Source organism: Strongylocentrotus purpuratus, unplaced genomic scaffold (assembly GCF_000002235.5).
Source record: "Strongylocentrotus purpuratus isolate Spur 01 unplaced genomic scaffold, Spur_5.0 spur5_contig_821, whole genome shotgun sequence".
Classification (NCBI taxonomy): Eukaryota; Metazoa; Echinodermata; class Echinoidea; order Camarodonta; family Strongylocentrotidae; genus Strongylocentrotus; species Strongylocentrotus purpuratus.
This window is the reverse complement of record NW_022145526.1, coordinates 1,823,229-1,846,170: the sequence shown is the minus strand read 5'-3', so window position 1 is coordinate 1,846,170 and position 22,942 is coordinate 1,823,229. Positions and strand designations below refer to the sequence as shown.

The window sequence follows — 22,942 nt, the reverse complement described above, 5'->3', positions numbered from 1 at the left end:
TGAATTCAGTCCCCCTCTCCCCCTCCTGCGTGAAGCGTGTAAGCTTTGACGTTTCATTAAATTATTAGAGAAAGAAGAAGACGATGCGTTGTTCCGTTCTCTACTCTGAATCCTTGTCTGAATTTCAAAGATGTTCTTTGTCTGGTCCTTTTTCTTCCTACTTCCTCTTCTTTTTCTCTCCTTTTTTTTTTTTTTTTTTTGGCCGGTGATTTTGGGGGGACCGCCCCCACCGCCCACCCCCCCCCTTCCCTGGCTACGCGCCTGCGGTCAGATAAACACATTTAGATACCTTGTCCGACCCCGGAAGCTCAGGGGTTTAAGGTAATAAATTCCGGTCAGATAGGCATTCAGGAGCCCGCCTTAGGGCCCCTGGTGGGGTCGAGGCGGTGGAGCCCCCGGAAGCTCTGGGATTTTAGGCGTTTAATAAAGGTCAGATGAGCATATTTTTGGGTGGATACCTCATCATTTTGTGACAATGACAGGACACTATTTGGCGTGGGGTCCAGCTGGCGGATCCCCCCAAAATCAGGGGTTTTGGCATTAAATTACCGTCAGATGAGCATCTAAGGGCCCGCCTTAGGGCCCTAGGTGGAATCCAGGGGGCCCGGAAGCTTAGGGGTGGGGGGGGGGGCAACGGCCCCCGATTTCCTTCACCCTTTTCTTTTCTTCTTCCTCTTCTTTCTTTCCCTTTCTCTCCTCTTTCCTTTTCCCTTTCCCTTCCCTTTCCCTTCTTTTCCTTTTCTCTTTTTTTTTGCGGGGGGGGGGGGGGGCAAGGCCCGTTCCCCCTGGATCCGCGCCTGTTATAGGATAAAGTGCTAGAGTTTGCAATTCGTTTAGTGTAAGAAATCGATCGCAGAGCTATTCTCTTTGGAATATGTCTCGTACAAGCAAAATTTTGAAATAATTTCAGATATTTTGAATATTGCGCTATTCCTTAACCGAAATCCGTTATCATTACAACATAATAATACAATAATGTTATCAAACCATCATTAGATGTATGGATGTTGTATAACTTTGCATTCGTAGCTTTCTCTCACTATAAAAAAATGTCAGTTCAATATTATTGTTCGATTCACGAAAAAATGATAATCTTATTTTTTAACTCTTTCGTATTCCTTTACCGACGAAATAAACAGTTCAGATGTAAGTTATTTTAAAGAAATGACACCAAATGCAATCGTTATCTCTTTGCATACACATTTAACAATTAAAATTGTTTCTGACCCCTTTTAGTCGAACATTCAAAAGTACCGTCGACCGCTACGCCCACAGTTGGCTTTGTAGAATCAGAGGAATGCCTATACTATGCAAAGAATAATCGACGCAATTTCGTGAATATCACAATCTTTATCATCACGATACACTCTCAAATAGAAAGTATATTCTATTACAGTATATGATAGAAGCAGTGAGGCATCATTTGGAGGTCTAGATTATTTCATCTCTCCGTCATGGCTGGCTCGGTCCTACTCAGTTGCACGGATCTACTGTCAGTATCATGGAGCTGATTTAGCACTCATCAAATCACACGATATCAACGTATGTTCAAGTATAATTCTTTTATTTTAGCTAATGATATCCAAAATGTTGTTATCATGAAACCTATGTACTTTTTGTTGTTTTATTAGTATTTTATTTCACAGCTTGGAAGTATCATAGCTATTGATACAGGGAATAAATATCTTTTCACGACTGAATGACGTTTGTGACGTAATAGGCCAACTGGTTCCTCGTGAATGACTATGAATGTAATATCAAAAAGCGTAATATTAAGTTGATAGCGGAGATAATAAAACATTAATGTATACACCGTCATCCCAATCCCTAGGTTTGGAGCATCCCAATTTATTTCAAAACAGATTATTCTCTGATGACGCCGCAATTTCATTCACGTTTATATCGTGACATATTATTGTGAATAGTTTAATTTATGTATTTAAAATATTACTTATTATCATTGTTTTTATTGACATGACCATGACGCATGAACAGTCCTGTCATAGTATATTTTAGCAGCATCTAATGAACAAAAGATTTTTACTTTGTATATATATTCCTCTGAGCCCAGAAGAGGGTTAATTCTTTAGTTACCGCCTTTTGGGTTCACAGTAGGCTATTGACTCGTTGACTTTATTTTTTAAATTCCATTTTCATTATGAAATCGAAGAAAATGGCTTTACAGCCATGCAAATATGAAAAACATAAAAAGACAACGGATATTTAGGAGTTGACATATCTGTTTTCCTCTTACCAGACCTTTCTTCATGGCAGGATTTTGGGATTAAATAGCATTGTATTTTTTGGTTTGACTGACCAAACTGATGAAGGCACATTTAAATGGATCGACGGAACACCTTTACAGTAGGTTCAATAACTTTATAATGCATACATAATCGTTATTACTTTGAAAAAACTGCCAAACTCTAAATTACTTATACTATTCTATAATTATATGATTTGTAAAAATATTCCTTTCGTTTTATGCAGCTTGAAAAAATAGATTAAACAAAAACTAAGAAAAAAATCGCCGACATTTTCAATTGTAACTCGAAAAAAAAAGGATTTGATGTAATTTGTTGGTCTAAAAAGCAGATTATGCGTGATAATTTTTGTGATCACACTCACTAACTTTTGTTTTGATAATCCGATTATTGCAGTCGTTAATAACGAAAACAAAAAGAATGTTGCATGTCGTAATGCAAGGGACGATGTGTTTTAACTGGTAAATACATATTTTCATATTAAAAGAAACAATATTCCGCATAAAAAATACAACTTTTTAATATGCAATCCAATAATATCGTTGAAACAGTAGTGCATACAATGCTTTTCGTATATATTAATCTTCATTGGTTCTTTGTCGATTTAGATTGAAAAGTGATGTCGGGAAGCTTACTTTTTGATTGAGATATTTTCTTATGGATGGTTCGGCTCAAAATCCACTTTCGGAAGTAAACATTTTAAAGCAAATTTATAAGACAGTGCACTTATATAACATAGGTCATTGTAATCCAATCATCAGAATTCGGATTTAATTTCTGCCTATACAACCCCCGCCCCTATACCCAACCAAAAAATAAGAAAGAAGACACACAATTTTGTACTAAAAATAATATTGGTAAAAACGGTGCTTATAAAGCGCTTACCACAGGAGTCTCTAAATGCTATAACAAACAAAATACAATGATAAATAATGACATATTAAACAAACAAAAAAAGGAAATAATCCTACAAATGACAGTACATATGAAATATACGTCAATGCAAAAAGAGTATTAAAGTCAATTATAAAAAGCAATTTTGAATAAATGTGTCTTAAGACAAGTTTTGTTTAAAACCATTCTATCGTAAAACCATCTGTTTACTCCTGCATGCTTTTGGTTTTGCATTCTCCTTCATTCTATACACACAGGTATTCAGTATGGAGGGACCCTGAACCCAACAACGATGGGAATGAAAATTGTGCCACTCTATCTTCCGATTCAGACATGGGATGGCTTGATATTCCGTGTAATTTCAAGAAAACCTTCATATGTGAACGGCATCAGGGTAAGTCATTTGACTTGCCACACTCCACCCAGGTGAAGTAAATGGGGACGTGGTAGGAATTGATTCCTTGAAACGCAGCGCGTGTAACAGCTGCACTGCTAAAGCCAGGGTAATTATGCTGCATTATCTACGAGCAGCGTGCCATTTTATGTATTGGCCTTAGGAGGCAGGCCGGGGCAAATCCGAACAGAGGCTGCTAGGAGATTATACGGAAGTCGTGCAATTTCAATGCAGTAGCCGTGCAGTCTCCGCAGCTTTCGCACGGAAATCGTACGGAGCCCTTGCAGCTTCCGTGCAAAGGTTGCGAGGAGGAGGCACTGTGACCGTGCAACTACCGTGCCATTTTCAAGCTTTGTGTTGCCTCCATGTTCACCAGAAAACCGTACGATTGCTGCGCGATCAGCGCGAGTTCTCCGCGCGATACCCGTGCGGGGATTGTGCAATGAGACCTACGACATGTCTACGGACTAAGGGCCTACGATTTTTCATATTTGTATAACTTTCTGCGAAACAAAATTGTAGAGGCCGCGGAGCCCTGCGGAGCCCGTGACTCCGTACGATAATCTCACGCACATCTTCTGCCTCCGTACGGAGGCCGCACGGGAAAGGGGATACCGGCAGGAAACGGGCTCCGTAGACTAATCGCAGGCCAAATGTAGACCAAGTATAAGGGATTCAAATGGCGTCAGTCACGAATTGTACCTGCAAAATTCTCTGGTGACAAGTATGTTCGCAACCGTCAATCCTATCGTGGCCAAACTTCGATCACAGCTGCTCTCGGGGGACCTTCACATTATATAATGATCTCAAATATTACATGCAATGGTCAAGGGTGATTTGAAGTTATATGTTAAAGTTTACCAGGAAGATTATCTTTGACGATTTTTTGGGCAACCGTCAATCGTATTGTCACCAAGCCTGGGTCACAGATGCAGTTTGGGACCTTCACGGTATGGTGCTGTGGGGGTCATGCTAAGGTCAAATATGCATGTTAACAAACCTACTTATATCGATGTTTATTTAGGGCTGCATATCCAATATCTCTTAACCTTTTATTATCATCTGCGACATCGGGTCAAGGTTTGTCCACTCAAGCAATATGTGCATATTTTTCACTCTCTGAGGAGTACTCTTGCCAGGTATCATTTTACAGACGCACATAGTGTAAATCCCAAAAAGGAGAAGGTATACCAAAAACACCTGGGTGGAGAGGAGTAGGTTAGATTAAAGTGCCATGCCGAAGAGTGATTCCATGATCTTCTCAGCCTCGGCTACAGGTGTTATCAGTATGACTATGATTAAATACAATGATGCGTAATTGTTTGAAATTCTTTCTTCTTTTAGTCGTATAACACGATGAACATCTAATAATGGCAATCACCTCGTTTTAATCAATATGTAGACGTTCCAGAATATAAGTGGAGTCGCCTTGATGGAACCCTGTACTATATATCTCAATCCTGGATGACGTCATACTCATTTGCTAGAAAGTACTGCCAGGCTCAGGGAGGTGATCTTGTCCAGCCTAAAACAGAAGAAATCAATGTAAGGACGCATCGTGATATTAAGAAGTTCAATTCCGAAGGATGGAATACATAAATAAAACGTGATAAATATTTTAACGGGCTTTAATCTAGCAATTGTATGTGCACAAACCGAAAATAGAAACAATAACAATATGTAAGAGAAATAGATATTCTGGTAGGTTATTCGAAGACAATCGGGAAAGGGTGTAAAAGGTTATGGAGAAGCTTTGTATCAACGTGATAAGCCTACATATCGATAACATTATCCCACAGTCATGATCATGGCACATTAAAAATATTCATCGGTGATTTTCTCTTTCCGATTTATTCTCTCAACGTAATCAACAGTTGCATCTCATTGAGCTGGCCGGAGGTAACTCGTATTGGTTTGGACTCGATGATATCAATCAAGAGGGCACGTTCCAATGGATTGATGGCACTCCGCTCGATAATAATGGGTATGTGATAAACTGTATTTTTCACACAGAAATACACGCGCGCACGCACACGCACACACACGCACACGACAATATCTCACACACCCTACTCATGACAAACTGCGATCATATCATGATGCAGACAAATTGCAACAGGTAGAAACTGGTGTGTAACTTTAATAACATGATTATCTGAGAAACAGGTTGATATTCATAAAACTTGGAATGTATTTTCCAATTGGTTGATGTGACCCACACCCCCCCCCCCACCCGTTTCATATGCGGACCTCATGGAGCCTAAACTTATGCAAGATCATAGTTACCAAGGAATGCATAAATATCTATACTGTAAATACATTGAACTAATACACATTTTAGCTCAATTAAAACCCTTAAAATAACGATTTCAACCTTTCATGATAATGCCCTTTAAAGTGTTTTTTAAAATTAATAATGTGATAATACACTGCTGTTTGGAACATATTTTACCTTTTAAGATTTCCTGCTTGGTCGGATGGTGATACAACCCTATTTGAGAATGAAAGATGTGTTCATCAGCAGGTTAATAACGGATGGAGAAAACGACGATGTACATCCTACCTCAGGTTCGCATGTGAAAAACCTCCGAGTGAGTATTGTCATTATATTTCTATTATCTATATTCAGGGGCACTCCTTTATGATAGTCCATGCTCTAACGATGCTCGTTCTACCTTATTACATTACATTTGAAATTCCACAAACGAAACAACATATCGATTGATGACATTCTAATATTGTGTAACCACTATTTTGAATCCGTAGTTGTTATCCTCTCAAAACAGAATATCACCACTCATTGTAATCGATGCTTGTACAGTATTTTCGAGGCAAAAATGGAAATACTTTATCATTTGAAATATATTATCTGCATATTTAACATTCCTATTTATTTAGGATTTATCTACAATTGATAACTCGAGGGAAAGTGACTTCATAAAGTGTCATATATCATTTAGATTGGGTTTCCCATGAATTGTTATAAGATTCGGTTTTAGAAGTGGAGGCAATTTTGTTAGAAAATATATGTATGAACATGTATTTGTATTTATCAAAAGGTACAAAACGTTATGATAAGATACGAAATGTAAAGTTGAATTGGAGATAAGTTATCGCCTTGGCAACGTTATGTATGTTTCCCCTTACTTCTCCTCTAACGAAGATGCTAGGCGAACACCAATAACCTGAAAAACATAATGCTTTTTCCATAGGTCCGCGACAGATCCTTCCTGTACGTCTAATGGCAGCTACTCAATCACCATACGGAGGAGGTCTGGTGAATGCTTCATTTGTCTGTCTACTCGGCTCAGAGAATGAAGAGATTCTCACATTCTCTACAAGAAGACTCAACCGTCTGACCGAGTCTATAACTTCAGATAGTTACACAGCTCCAGGAGACAGCAATGTTGTATCATCTGTAGTATTAAGACAGACTCTTCCAGCTACTATGGAGGGCTTGGGTTTTTTCGAATGTTCTACAGTGACAGCCAGTAGAATGACATCTGTTCCTCTTGGCATTCTTCTTTCTTCACGTACATATACACAAACAGTTAACAACTAAGTTATTCATACCTCTAGTAAATTAGTGTGTGCGTTTTTCGTATTATAATGAAGTATCCGAGGTGGAATTGTTGAGTGAGGGCTTTTGTTGAACATTTTCATATGTAAGCTCTAAAATTTTACATTCTAAAGACACAATTGGGACACATCAATTTTTCACATGCAAATTTGGTAAGTTTATTAACAATTTAATTGTTAATAGTTTATATTAAAATTATGATACAACAAACAATTTCAACTCATTTGAAATATTTCTGAAAAGCAAATGCTATGATTATGTTGAAACTCAAAGTACTCCTCAATATTATAACTACGAATGCTTGAAACTCATTTCTCCCTACTGTCCAGTTTTATTCTAAGAATGTTTAGTTAATTACAATGTAAAAAATAACGGAGTATAAATGGAGCGAGAGGGGGAGGGAGAGAGAGAGAGAGAGAGAGATAATGGAAGACGTGATGACGCAATTTAATTGAATCAGCAAAAAAATAAAATTCGAATGTAAGGTGTTGTCGATTTTTCTTTCCTATTCTTTATAGGTCAATTGCAACCCAGTGATGGTCGGTTTACAAAGACAATACAAATTGGAGATGATATCACACTCAGTGTGATGAGCACGACAGGGATGGTGGGAGAAGACGGGATAAGATGGCGGAAATTAACTGATGTAGACTGGGCTAATTCACTTATTGGAATGAGTTCTGACAGTCTATCACACACGATCCAATCTGCATCTGTCTCAGACGCCGGTGTGTATGTGACGTACATGGATGGAACATTGGAACTACATCAATTCAGCCTTATAAGACTCATCGTAAAGGGTTCGAATTTCGTCTTCCTTACACATCTAAAATAAATAATTGCATATTGGTCGCAAGGGTATAAATACACTAGTTACCCCTCAGCTTTGTAGCTATGTTCATTAAAAAAACAAAAATCAAGAAGAAGAAAAAAACTGACCCGACCCGACCAGATATATTTTGGTTAATACGATAGTAAAGAATAAGGAATATCGATGAATGCAAAGTTGTAATTTTCGTGATTGAATGACAGTTTCTGTAGTATAAAGCCTAATCGAGGACTAACACATATTTACAAAATACACTCAGCTTCATCGCCTAATGGTGTGGTTTTAACTTTTTACAATGAAGTTTTGATTTTCAACCGTTTCAAAACTTTAAAAGATATGACTGATTTCCTTATTCTGGGGTATTTTGTACAGCCCCTCCCCCCACCCTCCTTAAAAAATGTGTACGTGTGTGTGACGGGGTATAACACCCATCTCCGGGATTAACGTACGTGTGGGATATACATTATAGTTGTTCATGTTTCATTGAATTAACAGAATGCCCTTATGGAAGATGGAATCCACCATTATGCGATCGTTTGTGTGATAGTTGTTATAATGGAGGTGTATGCCACGAACTCTCAGGAACATGCATCTGTCCCCCTGGTCATGCTGGAAAGAACTGCTTCCAAGGTAAAACTAAGAAATCCCTAAAGAAGATACTACCATGTGAAACTTTTTAATTCTATGTCCAATAAAATCTTTGCCTTGAAATGAGTCTTTACAATGATATACTAATCGTTGTATGATGGTGATTCCTATTAATAATAACTACAACCACAATTACAAGAATAAGAAGGAAAGATGAGGAAGAAAAGAAGAAAAAGAAGGAGGAGAAGGAGAAGACGAATGATAATAATGTTTAAGAAATATAAGAAGAAGGAGAGGAAAGGAAAATAAGAACAAAAGGAAAAGAGGAAAAAGAAGAAGACCAATTATTATGATGATGATAATGATGATGATGATGACAGTACTACAAATAATCGTAATTAGTATAATAAAAACAATAATGATGCCAATAACACTAATAAAAATGATGATTTAAAAAAAAATGCTAAAACTATTAAATATAATGAAACACTAGTTTTATTAATACGTACATTTTTACTTGTTTTGTTTCCATAAGTAACTATTAGTTTAATTGAATTATTATTTGCCAATGATTACAAATGTCAAAAACAGACTTTTTTCACAATCAAAACAAAAATAATAAAATACTACAATGGGAAACTTTTCAATTTCTATGTCCAATACATTTTTTGCCTTAAAATGAATCTTTACAACTATATACTAATTGTTTTGTAATGGTAATTCCGAATGATAATAACAGCAACAATAAATATTAAAATAAGAAGGAAAAGAAGAAAAAGAAGAAGAACATGAAAAAGAAGAAGAAGGAGGAGAAAGAGAATAATAATAATAAGGAGAAAAGGAAATAGAAGAAGAAGGAAAGGGAAATAAAATATGAAGAAAACAAAAAGAGAAAATAAAGTCTAATGATTATGATGATGATAATAAAGTAATGGTAATAAGTATAATAACAACAATAATGATGACAATTCAATTCACAGTTTATTCAAAGTTTATTCAACACTCTTCATAAAATCACTTAAAACATACAAATACAGAATGGAATGACAAAAACAAGATAGTGATAACAAATAGCAATGGCAATTTATGAGAACATTTGGGATAGGCAGAAAGGAGGGATTCCTTATATGAAAGCCTACCCCTAAGACACACACACACACAGGAAAAAAAAAGAAACAGAACCACAAAAAACATACTAACACATACTATCATGTACAATCAGAGTTAAACAAATGTCAAAGTTGCCCATGCTATTAATACTGATTATTATACTTATTGAACAGAAATGTTTTATATGTAATTATTTAAAAACACAATGATGATAAACATAATAAATGATGATATCAGTAAGGATAATGAAACACTCGTTATTATAAATGAACTTCGTGAGAGGATGAACCATTTTCACTTGTTTTTGTTTCCACAAGTTACCATTAATTTAATTCAATAATTATTTGCTAATGATTATAATGACAAAAAAAGACGTTTTTCCCAATCAAAACAAGAAGAAAAAACAATATTGCTGCCTGGGACATAACAGTTTTGAATGTTTTTAATACTTTTGAATATTACATGCTCGACTCTTCTGAAATTGTAGAATATTTTAGAACATTTTAATTATATTTAAATTAATCACTCTAATATATACATTTTCATGCAGCGTGTGGGATGCATAAGTTTGGCTTGGACTGTGAATTTGAATGTGGACCCGGTCAGCCTCTGGACAAGTGTGCTGGAAGTCAGATCTGTCTACCCGATCCTTTTGGATGCACCTGTTTAGCTGGATATACAGGAATCTACTGCAATGAAAGTTAGTGCTCTAAACGACTGTTAGCATTATTGACATTAGGAAGAAACTTTGAAATACAAAAGGTATTTTAACCTTTCGTTTTACACAACTTGCACATTTCAAATCCGAATTCCTACGCAAAATTTGTCTAAGATGTATATTTTAAAAGAGGATTTATATTGGCATATATGCATGGATATTATCATGGTTTAAGAACTGGCACCTGTGTATTACTTCGATAATATATTAGGGCGAATGTGAATTGAAATATTATGCGGAGCAAATTAACTGAATAATATCTCCACAGATCTACAAATCTCGTTATCACTTCTATTTCGTCCTAAAGCATGTGCAGATGGTATGTTTGGAGCTGATTGTCTTCAAGAATGTCATTGTACTGATGGGGCAGATTGTGATGACGTCACTGGAGAATGTCCTGGAGATTGCTCGCTAGGATGGTCTGGATCAGCATGTCAAGGTACAATCATTTAATTTACTTGAAAATGACATATGAAGGTTCATAACAATGCTGAATAAATTTCATTGGTAAAAAAAGGGGCCGAGATAAGTCCCAAACTTTCATGTTGATTATTTTTTCCCAACGCAACTTCTTTTCGATGTGATTTAAAAAGCCAATTTTCTTTTTGAATATTCCTATGCCGCGATTTCATTCCATCCGTAAACCGACAAACAATTAACAGAATAAAAATGCATGTTGCCTTCATTAAGTTTCTGTTTTTAACGTAATGGCATAGTAAATAAGTGTACATATTAATAAATTGCTTTAAAAACATGGCTAAACAGTACCAACAAAATATTTTCTATTGTCTACAAGGACATTCACATAGACATTCAATGCACTTCAAAATGGCAAAATATTTCGTATATGATTATCTTGCACTCCTTTTCTGTGTATTTCGGTCTGCACTGTAAGTTAGGATGTGGCATGCATTCCTTGAGATGCTCTACAAGGCGAATTTATGTAAATTACCCTAAACAAACACCCCCCACTGGACCCTGGGCTGTTCCATGAACAAACGGGGGTGATTCTGTTACATAATATATATCACAGTGACGGTAAATGCACTGCAAACTGGCAACATTTATTCTTGCATTAGTTGAATTCTAGCGATACATTGACTTTCGACAACCCACACCGCACTGGTCAGGCAGGATGAATTATTTTCCTGCACAACTCTATTGCGTTCGAAATCAGAATAGAAATAAATGTTAAAACGGCGCGCTCAGTATGAATTCGTGCAATACTTTTGCGTTCGAAATCATTTACTGCAACAATTCTTGATATCAAGAATTTGATTTCTTGATATCAAGAAATAATTTTACGTTGTAAAGCAATGGTAGTTCTTGATATCAAGAAATAATTTTACGTTGTAAAGCAATGGTAGTTCTTGATATCAAGAATTGAATTCTTGATATCGAGAATTCGATTTCTTGATATCAAGAATTCATTTTTTGATATCAAGAATAGAATTCTTGATATCAAGAAATATGAATAAATGTTAAAACGGCTTGCCATACGCACACACGCACATCTTTCCGTACGGTGAATCATCATGTCTAGCTGTGCAAACAACCTATTGGGACCGGTCTGTTCACATACCATTAATCATTACAATCAATTATGATCATATGCTAGTACAGTGAAGCTCTGTCGATAAAGACCACTTAATGGAGCCAGGAAATGTAGTCTTTGAAGACAGGTGGTCACTAGAGCAGGTTTGACTGTACCGGATTCATTTATCATTTATCTATCAACTCTATATAATGCTCCCTCGGTATGTCTAACTCCTGTCTTTCTATACCATCCTAGTTCCCACATCGTCCTCTTCTCCACCACAATCAGATTCAACTGGAGTTCCTTCAGGTTCAACAGCAACTGTCGTAGGAAGCTCTGTTGGTGCTATTGTTGTGATTGTTATCGTTATAGTGCTCATCATCATCTTTTACAAGCGAAGAAGGTTAGAGAGATACCTTGTACTTATCTTGTCCCTCTCATTAGTCCATTATCATCGTATTTCCCCATGGCATAGGGCTAATACCGTATGGACATGATAATACAAGCTGAAGTATGATTGTATTTTTAGAACATTTACAAATTTATTTAATTACTTTCTTCATTTTTTAAATTGCTATTCAATGTAAATATAATGAAGCAAAACGCTTTCTAAAGGGAAACCAGGGCAACATGTTTGAAAGAATTATGATGTTACTGACATGTACTTTAGAAGTACCATTTTGTACTAATTCCCACATATCAGTTGTCATGTTTACAGGAGTTAATTTGTACCTATTTATTGGTACCCTATGTATATATCCTAAAGCATAACGCTATTAAAATGTTCTGGCTACTCTCTTGAAAGGATTATTATTTTAATGACATGCATTTCAGAAGTACCATACCAATTCCCATGTGTTTTTCTATATATTTATTTATTGGGACTTGATAATTCCTTTAATTATGCATTTCGTCAATGAAATTTATCTTTGCTTTCATATCATTAACTTTCAGCAATGAATCAGCCTCTACTAAGTCTATAGGGAAGGAGTCCGGTTCGTCTCCGCAGTATAAGAACCCTGTATTTGATCAGTCACAGACAGACGTCCATACCTACCAACATCTTAATACTAGCACCCATACCTACCAGGATCTGAATAGTGATGCTCAGGGCTACGAGATTCCTACCGGCCCTCATCCCTACAAAGATATTAATACTGATGATCAGGGCTACGATGATATTGCCGACCCTCATACCTACCAAGATATTAATACCGTTGCTCAGGGCTACAATGATATTGCCGACCCTCATACCTACCTGGATCTGAATAGTGATGCTTAGACTCTTAATAATAATAATAATAATGTCAACTTATAAAGCGCACATATCCATTCTAAAAGACTGCTCAAGGCGCTCTTGTACAACATCAAAATAATTATACAATATTAAAACTACGACATAATTATACAGTATTAAAACTACGACATAATTATACACTATAAAAACTACGACATAATTATACAATATTAAAACTACGACATAAACAAATGGTGCTTAAGTTTCTTCTTAAATATTTCAACTGATGATGATTGTCTTATTTCTAATGGTATAGTGTTCCATAGTTTGGGTGCAACGTCTTACCGACCCTCATACCCTGAAACTTGATCAAGGAGCTAACTACGAAGAATTGAATGACGCCATAGAGAAAGATTATGTCAACGTACCAGGCATTGAAACATTACTATAATCAAACATTAAATACAGTCTTAATGTGCTAATTAAGATTTGCATATATTATGAGAAGAAGAAAGATCCAACAATGATCTAGAATTATCAAGAAAAACAAGTTTTTATAATTTTGAGAGACATAATTTATTAAATAAGTCCATGTTTCAATTATTAATTCAGTGACGATGAAACCATGATTTAAAACTAATCGTGACATATTAAAGTGTATCTTAATGAGTGGAAGAATAACTATGCTGATGGATTTGGGCGTTTACCATCATGTAGCATATTAGAATACCATGACGAAAAGTAAAAAAGAAAAAAAGGCTTTCTTTTCTGTGTCCTGTGCTCCTTTGTTTTTATTTACCATATCTATTCTCGTTACTCCCAGATCTGTTGATATCGGGGATCAGTTGAAATATTTCCTATTTCCTTTTTGACTCACACAGTCATGCCTAACAAATTTGGGTACATTTTGCTTATTTACACAATTTATATTTTACATTATCAGTTTGTATATTGTAAGACATTGTTGAGTATTCTTGTTTTTTTAAAGTATCGATTGTAATAGTAAATTCATTATTTTTTGTTTTGTTACGTTTTCTAAACTGATTTGTACCAAAATACTTTGTTAAGCTGTGTAAGGGGTTAGGCTCGACTAGCACATATGCTATTATCTGGTCACTTTTACCATCTAATAGTTTTTCTTCTTGTATATGTAAAATCATTGTATGAAATGTATTGCTGTTGTTGGTAAATAAATCAAATCAAATCAATAGATGCGGACCTTAGTTCCCACCAATACATGAAGGTCAGGGTATGGGATTAGTTTCTTTAATTCAATTCAATTCAATTCTATTTCGTCCAATAATGACATGGGAATTCATTGTGGTATTTTACATATTGCGTTTACATCAAAATCATGTATAAAAAGACATCAAAAGCATGACATTGAAATAGGAAATAATTACATTCAAAATCGGTGAGAAATTGGAAAAACATATTAAACATGACATCGACACAATGCACCAAATAGTAAAAAGGCCCCGACATAACATATTGTATTAATAGGACATCTACATATAACCCTAAATGTTACATTAACAGGACACCATACAACTGGTATATTACCCTGACCCTTACCCTAGCCCTAAACCTAACACTAACACTAATTAAACCAATGACTATTAATGTTTCTTGGGAGGTCTATAAGTTTCCTCTGTCTGCAAACGTAAGGAGAGGTTATAGTAATTATATTGTTCAATCGTTAACAGGACATGAAAATGTATCATGCAGTTGCAAATATTAAGGAAAAATTATTGAGTCATGTATATACTCGTATGCCATAAAGTACGAAGGCATATTCCATCTTGTTAATTGTGTTTTGATATATCAGTAAGACAATATACAATGTTCTACTGTACTTGTTTTTCTGTATTGATCCGTATAGTGTTATTGTCTGTCAGTGGATGGGATTAGTTTCTTTAAATGGATATATATATATATCATATATATATATATATATAACCTTTCATGTTGTATTAACAGGACATCTATATATAACCCTAAATGATACATTATCAGGACATCATAAAAACTGGAATACTACCCTAACCCTAACCCTAACCCTGACCCTAACACTAACACTGACCCTGAATTCAAAATAATATAACTAATTAAACTAATGACTAATGAATAAACCTATTGTTTCTTGGGAGGTCTATAAGTATCCTCTGTCTGCAAACGTAAGGAGAGGTTATAGTAATTATATTGTTCAATCGTTAACAGGACATGAAAATGTATCATGCAGTTGCAAATAGAGGGAAAATTATTGAGTCATGTATATACACGTATGCCATAAAGTACGAAGGCATATTCCATATTGTTAATTGTGTTTTGATATATTAGTAGGACAATATACAATGTTCTACTGTACTTTTTGTCTGTATTGATTACTAGTGTTATTGCCTGTTATTACTGATGATAAGCATTATTACTACATTAGTGGAAAATAATGAATAAATAATCAATAATTATTATTCTTGTTATTATTAGTAGTAGTATTAGTATTAATACAGCTGCTCCTACGACTACTAAGCAGTGGAATTCAAGTTGATTAATAGGTCAACGGTAGTAGATTTGAACGATAAAATATAAAAAATAAGTTTTGAAGATAGACATAGATTATGCATATTAAAATTAACATGAAGGCGTGTATTATGTAAAGGTGTATTTTTAGTTAATAATTAACTATTAGAATTAGAAGTTAATCAATAGAATTAGATTATGTAATCCAAGTCAACTTTTATGTTCAGGCACATATCAAATGTGAGTCCTGATAAATATAATTATAGAATGCACATTATGTAAACATAAAAAATGTACAAACAATAAAGAATACCTCCAAAATATACTTACTTTGTTTTGTTTAAACTCGTCAATTAGCACTTTGAACATTTCTTAACAAAACTAATCCGTCTGATTATTTAAGCATTTTTAGATTTGTAATACATGGGTGAATAATTTTTAAATTTTGTGTTTAGGTTTTATTTCCACCTTATCTGCATATGAAAAGAATTTACTAAGTAACGCATTTACAAGGTAACAAAACGTATAAATATATTAGATAGATAGGTAATATTAAAACTATAAAAACGATTCCATGCAAGTCATTAAATACAAAGGATGCTAACTTAATCTACAGTAATGAAGAGGAAACCTTAGAAGCATTATGCTTGTAAATAAGGTTCCTTTTGTGAGATGGGTTCCCCTAACATATTTTCATTTGATAGTTATTCAAAAAATAAACCATTCTAATTTTAGTAAAAATACGATGATATGAAAGTTGTGTCTAATGTTTTAGGCTTCAAAAAAGTTTTGGTTTATCTTTCATTTTTTTTCTTCTTCATACTTCATCTTTCACAAAGATTCACATTTCTTACATAAATCATAAGCAATAAACAACAGGAATGAAAAGAATTGTTCTTTCAATAGGTGTACAAATACATACAGTAATATCAGGCCGTGAAAGTAAAAATACAGTCGAAATAACATACGAAGATATAAATACAATTGCATGGTATTTAAAGCCCCACTGTCCTACTTGTAGCTGCTTGCTCCCTCTATATAGAAAATTTCCCCAATCGGTGCCTGTTGGTCTCCCATGATCCTCTATTTCTTATGTTATTTTAGAGCTGAGTTGATGAGATAGCCACCTGTCAGTGACCTCGCTGTGTGGTATAAACCATCCTAGCCAAACTAGTTAAGACTACTGACGGTCTTCAATCTGTAATTAGACAAATTTAGTTGTCATGAAATATAGGGTAATCTAGTAAAAAGCTAAGCTTGTAAATTTTAGATTCGCTCGTATATTTAAAAACAGTCTATTGAGCACGTAGATTAAGTTCAATAAAAAGTAGAATGAAAAAAAAGGGGGGAAATGAGAGAGGCGAAAATAAGACGAAAGAAAGAAAGCAGTATATGTCAGGGAGCCATGGGATGAATTACGTAAATGTTTGAAATGAAAATGTTGAATTTGCTTTTAAGCGGCAGAATAACGAATGCACAGTGAAAGGCCACAGTTTCAATGGGTAATAATATATTATATTTTATGTAAACATTTTTTTTAAATATTTGTTTTTGCGTTTTATGGTATGACCTTCTGCAATGAGAAAAAGGATCGTAAAAAATTGTCTTAATGTTACGGCATGACTCAACATAATCTTTCTGTAGTATATACAATAAAGACCTATCATTGAAAGGTGATTGTTTGAAGTTCAGCGATATTTCAGGAAGCCGAAGGAGCGAGATAGAGAATGAAGGAGATAACGGAGAGAGGGTGTGAGAGGAGGAAGAGAGGGGAAGAGAGACAGGCATACAGAGAGAGAGAAACACAAAGTGATAGACTGGAGAACAGAGCCGGGGGGCAGGGGTTGCAGGGGGCACATCCCCCCATTCTAGTACCTGTAAAGGGACTCTTTTTTAACATAGGAAAGATATCCCCTTTTACTTCAGATAAATGCCCCTTTTTATTTCTAATAGATGCCGTTCCACAATTCTATAAGTTCCTCTTACTACCTCTGATAAGTCTCCTCTTCACCTACGATAGTTGCATCTTTTCAAATCTTAGAGGTGCCCATTTTACTTTAAAAGTGTCCTTTTCTTTTGTAATAAGTGCCCCCTACCGTTCTAACACAGTTTAATTAAGGGCCACTCATCAGTCAATCTATCTCGTTTTGACATTCAACTTTTGCACGTGTACACAGAGCAACAACTGAAATGTAGTTAATGATAATAGTCAAATTTGACTGATTGCTATATAACGCTGAATTCAACAATTCAACAATAAGCATTCCTCAATGCTCGAAACACATAATTACTTTAAAAAACGGATAAATCTAGGGGGAAATCAACCCTGATATTAAGTTTGTTTTATTAAAAGCAGAAACATAAGGGAAACAAATTATGGAAGGTGGAACAATATCCGATTAAAATGTTTACATTTTTGTAGTTGTCATCGGTGAAACACTGACTGACAATTTTGTGTTCTCTACAGAAATGTTCATAAACTAACATTGTCTTAGTTATTGATGATGGAACAAATTTGTTTCATACAGGGGTTGCATGAAATCATACTTGCAATAATTCATAATGTATGATTGAAAACTTCTTTAAATGAAAATATGTGTATTTTGGGGTACATTACAAATGGGAGGAGACCTCGCTAAATACATGACAGCGTTGTTTATTTGTTTTTTATTAGTCGCACCTTCCAAAATTCATAACTTTCTTAATTTCAATCGACACTTGCTCCGACTTTCACTGACCTGTTTATTTCCTTCATTCTACTTCTAGTAAAACTATACAAATATCAGGATAGAATTCTCCTTTAATGAGCATAGGCGTACTAATCGGGGAGGGGGAGGGGGGACTGTAGACACTCTAACTTTTGGCATTTGTTCATATCTAAAGTTTTGATATTCGGGCAACCAGCATCTCAAACTTGAGGAGCGAGTTGAAAAAGTGCACACACAAAAATGTATAGCAATTACTGGCTAAAGACTGCAACACACTTTTAGGCTGTGGAGGGCCAAAGAGTGCAGCGTTTAGATAAATAAAAATAAAAAAATCTTCTCGCTCCCTCGCATAATATTAATATCCTTCAAAAAACAACTAACAAATTACCTGTACAACTCCTCTGAAATTGTTGATAGTCTAAGAGAGCATTGCCTTGTAGCCTTAGGAAGAGGCGCTATATAAATCCAATTATCATAATAATTATTATTATTATTATTGTTGTATTATTATTATTATTAAAACTTACAAGTAAATATTGTCGAAAATCTGTGTTCCGTTTTTATACTACAATTTTGCTAAGGAATGTATTTTGTTTATACAACAAAACTTCAAAACTTGCAAGGGGGTAGTCAGTTCCGTTCCCTTCGCCCCTCTCGTTCACTACGCTCCCTCGTCCCTCGCATTTCGCACCCCCCCCCCCCCCCTCGGTCATGAAAAGAAAACGCCGACCCTAGAGCAGTGACAAAGTGATTTGAAGATTTAAGAGACACAGATAGAAGTGTCATGGGCCCACGGCCAGTGATATTTAGCAAAATTCCTTTTCAAGTGTTCGAACGTTCTGTTCTTGGTTAGTATCAGGTTTTGCGTCCGTTTTAACGTCTAATTTAGGTTAAGGGGCATGACTATCATAGAGCATTGCGGCATGGGGCTTACGCCACATCTAAGGTTGGCACCATGAAAATTCAGCCAATGTGTCTATCAAGACTATCATCGCCAAAGTGTAATAGCTATAAAGTACACTGCTGAGTTTGATTATACAGGGGCTTTCCCTACGAAACCCAGTGCAATGCAAGTGTGTATTGCTCGGTTGACAGGTATACAGATAAAGTTGACGCCTCGCTGATTACTAACAATGGTCGAGATATTGTAACAACAGATACCATCATACCAAGCAGAAAACCCTAACTGAATTATATTTTCGTTATTTCCATATCACGACGCAATGGATGCAAAGGGACCGTTGACAAAAATACATTATTTGTGCAGTTTACATCCTTTAAAAACAAACTGTCTAGGAGTAGTATCATAACGTCATATTAAACCTTGAAAATTATTATACAAACACAAGCGTGAAATCATATTTTGTCGCCACGCAATTAAATGACTTAAGTACGAATACCTGTACCTCTATAAATGACTTTCCAAAGGGTAATGGATTAAAAATTGCACATTTAAATATTCGAAGTCTTAGACAAAAGGTGGATGATTTGCAATTTTATTTGAATCAAAATCCGTACGAAATTCTGAACTTGTCAGAAACATGGCTAAGTGAAAACATTCGTAATTCATTGTTACTAATTGATTGGTATCATTTCGAAAGACTTGATAGAGATGAAAAGGGAGGAGGAGTTGGATGTTTTATACAAAACAGATCTTGAAGACGGTGAGTTCGAAATTATTGTGGCTAGAGATTAGACTACACAATCACAAATCAAAGAATCTTGGAATTGTATATCGCCCCCTTAACAGTAGTAGTGTATTTTTTAATAACCTAGAAATTAATTTAGAAAATAAATGTACGCTATCAAACGATATTGTAATATTAGGTGATTTAAATTGCAATATGCTAACTCATGATAATCTTTCAAAGCAGATAAATGATCTGTGTGACAATGTGCAATAGCTGATCAGGACCCCGACACGTATAACCGTTATTAGTACAACCCTTATTGATCTAATTACTGTGTCAATTAATTTGAAATCACTGAAAAGTGGCACACAGTCTATCGGTCTAATGATCACTTAGACCGCCCAAGTCATCATTTATTGATTTACCTTATATCAAAAGTAAAACCACCACCCTCCATAAGTATGTTTTGTGAGTACCTACTGTTCATTTAGATACTTTAATGACTTTTTTTGTTTAAATGATGTTTAGGATATAAACTGGGATAATTTGTACTTAAACAATTAAAATGTTGATAATATGTAGAATATTTTCAAACGTAAATTCAAAGACATTTGTGATCTTCATGTATCGTATGTCACAGTAAGAAAACGTTCTAGGGGATCACCTTGGATTACTAACGAATATTTATGTATCGCAAGAGGTAAGAATTATTTTAAACGCAAATTTGATAAACACAAACTACAGACGACTGGGAAAACTTTAACGAATTCAGAAATAGGGCAAATGTACTGAACAAGAATTTAAAGAAACAATATTATGAGAAGCGTTGCATTGGAAATGGTAATGATATGAAAAGTTACTCCCAAAGAAGGATGCCAATTCGAATATAAAATCTCTAAATAACCAAATTTTAGTAAAGAAAGGAAAGGTAGCAGAAATGTTTATTGAAAGTTTTGATAATATCCAAAGCCAATAACAGAAGCGAATGATTCTCATCTCCAAATAAATGCATGAGAAACATTAACGCAAACAGAACATAATTTAGAATTTACAGAGATCGAAGAATGTTTTGTATTAAAAGAGCTACTCAAGCTTTAGGTTTCAAAAGCAGTTGGTATTGATGATCTTCCTCCAAAGCTACTTAAAATAGCTGCCCCACATATTGCTAGAGTTTCAATAGTATTGTTCATTGTCAAAAAGGAACTTTCTTCATCAATTCAAATTTGCCTTTAAAAAAAACGTATTCATAAAGGTGAAACCAAAATGCATTTAACTAACTACCGACCTAATTCTGTTCTTCCTACGATTTCGAAGATATTTGAGAAGGCTGTCCACAACCAGGTTTATACTAACTTAAAAAAAAAAAATCTTTGTTAAGTGAACGTCAATCAGGGTTTAGACCCGGGCAGTCAACTCTGACATTCTTGACTGAAATAGTCGAAGGTTTTACTTGATGATATGGACAGAGGCCTGGTCACTGGAGCCATTTTTCTTGACATGAAAAAGGCGTGCGACGTTATACCACACCGCTTGATTCTTCATAAAATGTTATTTTATGGTATTGGGGGAGTTGAACTTAAGTGGTTTGAGTCATATCTATCCAATAGGCAACAATGTGTATTCTTGCAAGGGACGAAGAGTACTTTTCCAACTGTGAAATCAGGCACTCCACAAGGATCGATGCTGGGGCCATTTATTTTTTGCCTCTTCGTGAATGATATTTGTAATCTGCAACTCCATTCTGAGACCAAAAAAATCCTTATAAATGAAGAGTTTAGTTCCAAAAGGAGCTAAATTAATTTTTGAAATTTCAGAAAAAGTAGAATTTGTTCACTACATTTTGACCAGGCGTCTATGGAAAAGTGATATTATAAGGTGCATTTTTCATAATTGTTCACAAAATTTAGGTAAATACTTCTGTTGAAAGACGGGCTCTGAAGTAATCAATGTACTGAAATCAATAACTCAATTTTCATCAAAAGTGGATTTATCTCCTTTTGGAATTAAACTCTTCATGTGCAGATGAAACGGCAGTGTTTCATCATGGAAAGAATTATAAAGTTTGTAAATGAAATCTTCAAAAAGACCTTTCGAGTATCGTAACAACAAAATGTTTTAAATGTAAATAAAACCCAAAACAATACTCTTTGGTTCTAAAAGAAAAATTCATAATAATAATATTTGTATTCATTACAGTGATAATATACTCGACTCAGTCGAAAGTATATAATATCTAGGTGTAACACTATGACAAATGTCCAACGTGGTCGCTACATATAAGAACAGTTGTTAAGAAAGTATCGAGTACGATTGCCTTCATTATACGGATACGCCATTATATATCCCGTAATAATTTGATTGACTTGACTTATGCCGTCCACGCAGGCCAGGGTCCTCGTGATGGCTTCTTCATGGTGATGGTATGCCAAGTATTTTTGTCTGCAGCCCGTCTTAACGCATATGTCAGCCTTGTTATAGACCTTGCTTTACAGTCCTCTGAGATGCAGTCAAGCCATCTTTTGGGTGGACGGCCTCTGGGTCGATTTCCTGTGACATTTCCTTCAACAGCAATTTGGGGGTATCTTGTGGGTTTCATTCTTAAAGCCCCACTGTCCTACTTGTAGCTAGCTACTTGCTCCCTCTATATAAAAAAAAAAAAATCCCCAATCGGTGCCTGTCGGTCCCCCAAGATCCTCTCTTTCATATGTTAGTTGAGAGCTGAGTTAATTAGACAGCCCCCTGTCAGTGACCTCGCTGTGTGGTCTAATCCCTTCTGGCCCAGTAGTATTGACGGTCTTTAAGACGTGGCCAAAATATTTGAGTCTTTTAGTGGAGACTTGGTCCACAACATCTTGATCGAGGTTGAGGATACTTTGATAGGATCTTGTCTAGTCTTGTCACCCCCATTATGCGACGGAGGCATGCCATATCA

The 22,942-nt window shown here is 35.2% G+C and overlaps 1 protein-coding gene across 1 annotated transcript; it reads left to right on the top strand.

The window, feature by feature from the left end:
- The first annotated feature begins 5,016 nt into the window (after positions 1-5,016).
- Positions 5,017-7,114, top strand: LOC105444054 (secretory phospholipase A2 receptor-like). The gene is made up of 4 exons (XM_011677823.1): positions 5,017-5,097; positions 5,427-5,536; positions 6,013-6,143; positions 6,765-7,114. Exons 1-4 carry the CDS (start codon positions 5,017-5,019, stop codon positions 7,112-7,114), a joined length of 672 nt encoding a protein of 223 aa, XP_011676125.1.
- The last annotated feature ends 15,828 nt before the right edge of the window (positions 7,115-22,942 follow it).

What these genes read in the sequence shown, in the direction of transcription:
- LOC105444054 (XM_011677823.1), top strand. Translation starts at nt 5,017, where the DNA reads ATGACGTCATACTCATTTGCTAGAAAGTACTGCCAGGCTCAGGGAGGT. An exon ending in CTAAAACAGAAGAAATCAAT is followed by an intron (nt 5,098 to 5,426) that starts GTAAGGACGCAT and finishes CGTAATCAACAG; the next exon opens with TTGCATCTCATTGAGCTGGC. An exon ending in CGCATGTGAAAAACCTCCGA is followed by an intron (nt 6,144 to 6,764) that starts GTGAGTATTGTC and finishes CTTTTTCCATAG; the next exon opens with GTCCGCGACAGATCCTTCCT.